The sequence below is a fragment of the Diuraphis noxia genome, unplaced genomic scaffold, assembly GCF_037042655.1.
Source record: "Diuraphis noxia isolate RWA-SAM2 unplaced genomic scaffold, SU_Dnox_SAM2 contig0001, whole genome shotgun sequence".
In the NCBI taxonomy this organism is placed as follows: Eukaryota; Metazoa; Arthropoda; class Insecta; order Hemiptera; family Aphididae; genus Diuraphis; species Diuraphis noxia.
The window spans coordinates 78,544,242-78,553,867 of record NW_028301711.1 but is presented as its reverse complement, the minus strand read 5'-3'; the positions used below and the strand labels follow the sequence as shown (position 1 = coordinate 78,553,867).

Sequence of the window (9,626 nt, the reverse complement as noted above, 5' to 3'; positions counted from 1 at the left end):
TCCTTATTTAAAAATGCTGAAGGCGCTGTTGTATAAAAACCCTTCATTTTGTTTCAAAAACTATTTTTAGAATACCTTAACTTATTTATTTTTATAGAAAATGTCCCAGTTATCACCATAAGTGATTTAATAAGTATAATAAATGATCCGAATGGTACAAATGTAAGACTGGAAAAAGTTAAGAATCTAGAAAAAAAAAATTATGATATTGTTGAAGATGGTTATTGAACTTTAGATGACATTTTGAAAGAGCATAGGCGCTAGCTATAGTAATTTAGACTCAATAGTACTTGAATGTATAGTTTATTTCTTAGCTGGATAAATCAAATTAACTGTTACTACTTGAATAATATTCTAAGATTATTATCTACAGTAGGTATTTACCTATTGTTTTTATATGTGTACATATAAGTATATAACAAAAAGACAATTGAAATATACTAAATGTAAAGTTTGTAAATCCAGTTTTCCAGTTGTTTAAGTTAAATCATACAATCCAGCAGCAGATTTAGTCAATTTAAAAACTAGAGGAATCTTAATTGACGTAAATCAAAATTTTTCCCAAATTATTCAAGCATTGAAACTATGATTTCTGAAACATGCAGGCTTAGTGAATCCATTTGATGGCACATTTGAAGAATTTCTTAGCACTGAGAATTTAAAGTTGTGTTTTTCATGTGTAGATCATATAACTGAAGTTTTAACTGATATAGGTATGTGTAGATCTGGCCCTATTTTACGATCCCGGGATTTCGAGATATTTAGTTATTGATCCCGGGATCCCGAAATGTAAAAAAAAAATAAATTATGCAGAAATTTTAATATAATTTACAAAAAATATGTTCTATTTATTTTGAAAATACGATCTCAGAAATAATAGAGCGTCATCTAGTGCTTCATCTCCCAGTCTACTTCTCGGTTTATTTCCTATATAGGCTGCTGCCGAAAATGCACGTTCTGGTTCAATGCTAGTAGGAGGAATAGACATTAAATATTTAAACGCTAGCTCTAAATGATGTCCACGTGTTTCTTCATTTTCAAATAAATTTAATTATTTTCTTATTATTTTAACCAAATTTGTTTCTATACCTATGTGTTTTCAAATCAATGGTTCTTTTACTTTTACTTGCCTATTTCAAATTCCAATTTTTCTTGTAATGTCAATTGAGTAAGTGTAATAGATACACTTTCAGTTTGTTCAACTTCAAAACATTGTTGTTGTTCATTATGTGTCCTTTCAACTAATTTTATTATTTGCTTTTTAATAAAATCATTTTTGGTGAGTGAAATTAAATCTTTAAACCGAAAATACCTCGTAGCCTGTTGATTTCTATTCATCATAATTTACCCTCAGCAACATGGGACTTGCGCTTAAAGCGATTACCATATAATTTATACCTATATAACATGTGATATATTTTTTATAAATACTCTACATGTAAGTTCTGATTAAAATGCAATTGTTGTTAGTGACATTATTATTTATTTAAATAACTATTTGATGGATAAGATTTATAATTTATTTTTTAGTATGATGCTAATCTATTAAATAAAACATAGTAAATTATCAAAGTCATTTATTGACCAATTTGATAAATTATCAAACAACAATATTAATAGTGTTAAATTTACTTTAAATACCAACAATAATTTAATGAAACAATTATAAATTTGAGTCTAGAAAAATATCTTTTTTTGAATAATGTTGATATATATGTATTAATTTACTTATAATTGTGATAGATTCTACTTTTTTTAATTTATCAAGTAAATCTATATGATAGAACTAGATATAACGACATATATTCTATGACATTAAATTTAAAAAATATTCATAAAATTCAATTTTGCTGGATAAACATAAAGAAAGTATTTCGATAAAATTAAAGACTTAAAAATAGGTATCAAATAAGGAACCAGAACTATACTAAAATTATATTTTATAGAGGAATTAGGAATAGTTGCATATTCTTAATAGAAAAACAGCGGGTAAGTCGTGGATGTCGCTCTGATGTACAGTAGGTTACAAGTGGGTTACTGTAATAGATGGAATTTGAATCCAATGATATTATATCGTTGTATACGAAAAACGAAAAAAAAAATTTTTTTTATTTTTTTTTTTTTATCTGGTATCACGTTTTGGGACAGTAATTGTGCTTCGATTTTCGACTTCAGTACTTCATTCGATCAGAAAGTGAATCTAGTTAATACTTTGGGAGGTCAAAAGTAAAAAATTCCCAATTCGTTTGATACCTACTTTGAAGTTCTTGGATAACTTGAGTGGACTAACGTCCTAACTTTGAAAGTTCGTGGATGTCGTTCGATTTACTTGCAAATTCTAAAAACGGACTTGCAAATACTAGCTTATGATTAGCTTTCGTTTGATACCTACTTTGAAGTTCTTGGACAACTTGGGTGGGCTAACTTCCTAACTTTGAAAGTTCGTGGATGTCGTTCGATTTACTTGCAAATTCTAAAAACGGACTTGCAAATACTTGCTAATGATTAGCTTTCGTTTAATACCTACTTTGAAGCTCTGGGACAACTTGGGTGGGCTACGTTTAGTTGGCCCAACTTTTAATATTTTTATTTCACGGGTAAAGTTTGGACTTGCAAATTCTAAAATTAGACTTGCAAATACTTGCAAATAACTTGCAAAATAATGGCATAGATTTCGAAAAATTTGGAGTAATTAGGTGGGCCAACTTCACGAACGTACAGAACTTCCCGTATTCGAATGTATAGTATTTGCTAGTTCTCTGAAACGGTCTGTAGAAAAGCGGTTTAAATAATCAAATGCACAGAGGGTTTGTATGAATAAGTAATATAAATAAACAATGAAAAAAATTATTGCACACCTAGACATTAGTAAAAAAAGTTTGTTAATCGAAATAATAACTATGAGAATTGCTAAAGTCAGTCAAAAAAAATGTTGCAATTTAAATTATAACATTCGTTGCTAAAATATTAAGTAAACATAAATATTGAAGATGACATATTATTGCTAATATAGCCTTTAAGTACGTGAAAAATGTATAACGTTGTTTTTTCTTACACAATTTAACATTGTTTATTTTTTATTGAATTAATTAATAGTTTTGGAAGTACATTTTAATTACTAACGTTAGACTTATTAATTACTAATTATTTTTGACTTATTTATTAACTTACTAACAATAATTTAGTTAATAAATATAAATATACATATAATTTCTAAATAAAATAAAAATTTGTATTTATTTCCACATAATCATTTAATATAAAATGTATACCTACAAAGATGTTAATCATTAATTAAATTTGACGAGAAAAACGTGTCAAAACCTACCACTACATATACAAATATATTTGTTTACGTTTAATTAATTATATGCTAATTTTTAACAATTACAGTAAAATATGTGAATCTTATCTTGATAATGAAGTAAAGTGTATTCTTAAATGATGGGCAAAATATCATAATATTAGATAATCATAACTATAAACATATAATTGATTTGAAAGCTTTGTAGGTTATCGATGCATTTTAAGATTTTAAGTAGATTGCTAAATAGCATCAGTTATGTATTTCTTATAACAACAAATCGAATTTTGACAAGATTTGTAACATAAAATATTTTAAATTCAGTATATTTCTGTTTTTGTTCCTTAACTCTCTAGTAGCGATAAATTAAGTAAATGGCATATTAGCTGTATGTTGAAGAAAATAAATTGTAACAATAAATATTATATAACTTAGAGCAATAAATAAAATTAAAAATAATTCACACACTTTGTATACCTATGTATATGAGTCTTATTCAATTGGTATGACTGAATTAGAATAGGACAATACCATCCATATGTCCGTCTTACACCATAAATTGTAAATAACCATCGACATCTTGCAGTTGTTTGGACGTAAATTTTGCAGAAATTACTTGCTTTCCGGTGAATTGGGGAGTGAATTTGAACGGTACACTGGTCGTTTTCTTTGCACTGACTTTACTGCCGAATATAAAGTAAAATAACACATCATTAATGAATAAATGTCCAAAATAAAAATGATAAAAAAAAAAATTTTCATAGAGGTTTATTCGTTCATTTTCTAGAAATATTGTATAGGCAACTAATTTTATAAAGTCTATGTGTGAAATGAGTGGTATGCCTGATTGAACATTTTAATACATTGAGCTACCTACAATTTTTTTTATGTCTGCGATTTACAGTTATACTCTTATTACTTATATATACTAGAACCACTCACAACAAAGCTAACTCAGCTAGATCCAAGTTATAAAATAGTGTTATCTATTAATGCCAATTGATTATATTGCAATATAATAATTGAGAAAGAAAATCATGCCATATCCTTATAATAAACATTGAATATTCCTTTGAGACAATAACATTTTTTAAATATAGTAATAAGTTAACAACTCTTCAAGAGAATAATCAAAATCATTTTAAGAATCTTATTGTAAAAGATTTGTTAATTGTTATTCAAAATTAAGAGGACGCCACACCCAAATTAGTTGTCATCGTCTTACAAACGTAGAAGATAGCAAAAACTGCTCTCGTGCAGGAGAACTGTCCTCCTTTAGTATTTTTAGTAGAATTATCAGAATTCAACAACGCATAGGTAAAAACTTTATTTTTGTCATAGCGCCGTTATTTTTTTGATGGCACAAACCAATGATTTTTAATAATTAAATGAAAAAACAAAAAGAATTGTATTTTCTTAAGTCTATAACATTAATTATATTTAATCAAAAAAATAACGACTATGACACAAATAAAGTTCTTACCTATGCGTTGTGGAATTCTTATAATTCTATAACAAACACTGAAGGAAAACAATTGTCCCACGCAAGTACCTACAGTTTTTGTTAAATTCTACGTTTGTAAGACGGAGACAACGCATGTGGATGTGGCGTCCTCTTAATTATTTTATAGCATTAATTCATAATTGGTCCATTCCATGTTTCACAGTTTTCTCTACTAGTTGAAATTATAACCATCATTTTATTAAAATTACGTATTAATTATCTTTAAAAAGCTCATTATTTTCATTTTGATACTTAAAAAGCGCACAATGTTTATGTAATTGTAACCTAATTGGTAGGTATATATTTTTATGTCTATATATAAACAACAATAATAAGATAAAAACCAAGATTTCATATTTATTTGTTTTAAAAAATATATATAGTTTTTACCTTTACCTTCTATTTTTATTTTTTTAAATTCTAATGCCATAATCAGGCTTAGTATGAATAAACGTATAGGTAGTAAAATTATGCAAAATTAAAGTATGAGAAGTCTGTTTACTTTTAAATAAGAGCTTCTCATCACTTTTTAAACGTTATTTGGCCCCACAACACTTAATTCCCTTCCTTAAATCGTATAAATATATAAGCATAATTTTGAATAAGTTACTGAGTGTCTGAGTTCCTATTAACTAGGTACTTAATTCCATCTTTTTTTTTATTATTATTATTCTAATATAGGTACCTATCATTTAGTGATTTATTTTTTCAGCCATTGTATAAACGAAATGCCATTCCCATTCGTATATTATATACCTAACAATATCAATTGGGCTGTTTAAGTACTGTACTCTAGTAATAAACAGAAAGGCAGTTTAATTTTTAACTTATAAAATTAAATTAAAAAATAACAAACTTAAAATCTAAAATTAATAACAAATAGGTATTAGTGATAACTGTAAAATAATAATATATAATTAACTTATTAATGGTTATGAAATAATCCATACATTGACAAAATAATTTGTCATGAATCCCTAAAGGTAAGAACATTTATTATGTTATCTCACGCTAAAATTTCTGAAAAATTATTTGCGGTACTCCGTCCCCCAAGTAAAGCATTGAAATTATAATATTTATATTATTTAAGTCTCTAAAACACTTATAAAATAGTGTATCTAGATATTTAATTCAAGTTACATTTGTATTTAGATTTTTTCAGTAACGTGTATCTTGGTAGATAATTTTATATAACTTGCCCATTCCTGTTGTCAGCTATAATGCAATACTTATAATAATATAATGATATATTTTCTTACACTTTTTGCATGTTTATGTAAAATTTTCATTGAGGGAAGTTACTTACCCAACTTTGATTTCCAGAGTTTTAGGCAACGATGAACCAGCGATGAAGAATTTTCCATCTTTTAAAGTCAGGGGCAACGGATTTCTAAGCTTAACAATAGCCCGCACTTCACGTGACATGGTAGGTTTATCGTGCATCTGATAAAAAATAAATTAGGTAATGTAATGTTATTATAATGATTCATTTTACATAAAATTATTAAACTCATTATGTTTTTAAATTTATGTCAATGTAATAACACTCACTTCGAATTCAATATCTGGTTTTCTGACTCTAAAATCGTCCTGTCCGAAATACTCGTAATCTGTGTCAACCACGCTCGCTAGACATGATATGTTGAAAACATTTTGGCTTTTAACGTCATTGCCATAATCAAAATACGTCAATGCGGTTTGGACATATTCAACGTTTGATCCTGTTGAATATGTTACGTATAAAAATATGTTTACATAGTAAATTAAGATTTTCTAGATTTAAGTATTTGTTCAAAATTTTATTTATAAACCCATAAGTCATATACAGAAATCGGGTAAAATTTTTGGATGGCCGAATAGTAATTTTTCATCCAAAAACACTTTGTACGATTTCAGAATTCCTTAGGTTTTGTTAATTTAAAACATCTCGAAAATTTACAAATTATTTCCAATTTAAAAATAGAAATATTTTAGATTCTGAACGAAGTGATTAATGTATTGATTTTAGAATTATGTGTATATTTTTTTTTGTGTCTGTGTACAGCATAACTACTCGAAATAATGCTTCAATTTCAAACTTTGGGGGTGATTTCCGATGGAAAAGTGAATATCCTTGGTGCATTATAGAGGTCAAAAGTAAACATTTTCCAACAGTTTTCAAAAAAATCGATTTTTTTTATATGGTTGTACCTAATTCAAAAACTAATCATTGTAAATACTTGAAATTTTCACCAAATGTTTATGTTAGTGTTATCTATATACAGTTTAATTTTAAAAAATGTTTGACTTTTTTTGAGTTATTTATAGACCACTGAAATTTTCGATTTTTATGAAAATTTTTTATTGAAGTATCGGTAAAAAAATGTTGGATGACCAAGAGTCATAATAATACAAAGTTCCTCATAAGTTATTCTTATAGTGATTAAAAAATTATAAGAATAAATAGGCACAACATTTTTTTATTAGCATGTGAAGTTCAAATATTGACAAAAATTCGTCAAAACCATGAATATTTGCAAATTATTTTGTAGTTCAAAATTCATAAAATTGTTTGTATTTATATCAAAGGTTAAAAAATTCAAAACTAATTTTTCCATAAGTTTTGCTTCAAATAGCTATAGAGAAAATTTGAAGCGTCGTTATAGGAAAAATGTTTTGAGCGTTTGAGTTTTAAATTTTTATGAAATCGCGTAATGATAACGATTTATCCTCAAACCAAGTACAAATATGTATATCTATGATAATATAAGGTATTATGAATTATGATAACTACATGCAATGTTTTTGGAAACATTGATTAACCACGCCTCATGCAAAATGCGTCCTAATTGAAAAATAAAATATTTGTTTCAAAATAGAATATGTCAATATTTAAATATAATATATCCTAGACTGACAAATCATCTCCGTTCAGAATCGTTTTTCGTATACAATGATACCTTCATTGCATTCAAATTTAACCTACCCTAGTCAGAGTTCCACCCCACCCCCTAATGTACAGCAGAGCGATACCCACTTACCCGCTTTTTTATTTGCGAACTTTAGATATACATTTACTAGTATTTGCTATTTATTTGTTTCTGAAAAATATTATATCGAATGTTTTATAAATGAGAATCCAATTTTTTTTCCGGGTAGGTACACTACATTAAACACCATATATGAACAATTATATTCATTCAGAATTTTTAGTTATTACTTATTTTATCAAAATAACTTAATCAAGAACAAATTAATATGTGTTGCAATGTAATATTACTTTGTGTGCACTATACTATATCTTAAAGGAGAACTTTCACTTTTTGCGCATCTTGAATGATTGGGCTGTCAAGAACCACGTGTTCACGTTAACTAACACATGGGAATTTGTGGGAGATGTACAATACTAACGATAATTGGCTGGCAGACTGATTATTCTCTTTTGAAACACAGTATACAAATACATGGTGCAAGGTCTATTAATAAATTCAATGCTATTTACTTTTTTGTCGTTTATCATTATTACAAAATAACAAATAAGACTATGCAACCCCTATCTATGCTGAAAATTTGAAACCATAACATGTTACTATATTTTTATTATTTACAAATGCTTATTCTTATCATATTCATGAAAATTCATCACTATACATTTACTTTATTGTTTATATAGATTGCATACTTTGATCTGCAATAGTAATATTTCATAATTGTGGCGCACTGGCGCTTACCTGGATCATGAAGCACTACTTTTTGTTGTTCGACTTTGGTGACGAGAGATCCATTTTTTCCGGTATAATCAACCGTATCGACACGCAATATCACTTTAACTGTGTAATCTTTATGACCTTTGTTCGTGATTCTCACCGCAACCCTAAGTTTATTTAAAAAAAAACTATTTAATAAATAATGGAAACAAAAAGCAATGTAAGCTTAATCGTTGTTCCTGTATTACATAGGTATGAACTATGAACGTCATCCGATGTATCACAATATTTCGTTATTATGTATATATATATATATATAGAGATATATAATATATATATACATATATATATAATATATATAATATAAATATATATATAGATATATAGATACGGTTGGACCGTATGCGACGAAATTTGGCACAGAAATTTATTAGATTAATGCCAGAAGATAAGCTAAGTTAAATATTGATAGGCCCAAATAATTAAATTAATATCAATAAATATCATTCAATTAAATACTATAATTTTCAGACTTTCACTATAGAAAAAAAAACTAATTTGGTTATTGTTGTAAGATTATTACTTAATATGCTTTAACAGATTACTATCTATATGTATAAAAATATACAACAAGTTTAATCATAGGAAACGAAATTAACACACAGTTTGAAACATATTATAAGATGTAAGATTTTTAACGGGCTAAAAAGTTCACGGATTCAGTTAGTTTTGTTATGAATGGTGTATATTAGTATATTTCGGTGATTACTAGTAGTTGTCAAAATTAAAAATTACATTCTAGTTGCGGTCAATCAACAAAAAGGTTACATACTAGTTGTGGTCACTCAAAATATATACCTAGTATGTACTTGGTTTTATGTTTAAATTAAGTACAGTGAGTACTGTCTTTAGATCTCAGAATGAATAACTTTGAAGGGATGCTCGCTCAACTGTTTCACTGCCTTACATTTAACACAGTTACTAAACATTTTCCGAACCATTAATTGGTGATCATCTGGTTCGTGATTATGTGTGGTATTCTGTTCACAAATGAGACCTTTAACATCATATTTTATAGCCACATTACATGTTTTTCACAACATACTCATCGTTACACGTCATTTGCTAGAAT

At 27.1% G+C, this 9,626-nt stretch overlaps 1 protein-coding gene across 3 annotated transcripts in view; it reads right to left on the bottom strand.

The window, feature by feature from the left end:
* Positions 1–3,614: 3,614 nt before the first annotated feature.
* LOC107168474 (annulin-like) overlaps positions 3,615–9,626 on the bottom strand; it is a 40,733-nt gene continuing 34,721 nt past the window's right edge. For 2 of the 3 annotated variants that reach the window (XM_089216687.1, XM_089216700.1), the window contains 4 exons: positions 8,519–8,661; positions 6,360–6,529; positions 6,115–6,251; positions 3,615–3,982 (listed from right to left, as the gene is read on the bottom strand). In XM_089216687.1, the coding sequence (XP_089072813.1) occupies positions 3,754–3,982; positions 6,115–6,251; positions 6,360–6,529; positions 8,519–8,661 (679 nt within the window). In that variant the 3' untranslated portion in view covers positions 3,615–3,753. Of the gene's footprint in view, positions 3,988–6,114; positions 6,252–6,359; positions 6,530–8,518; positions 8,662–9,626 lie in introns of all 3 variants that reach the window. The other variant, XM_015517894.2, reaches the window with a different exon arrangement.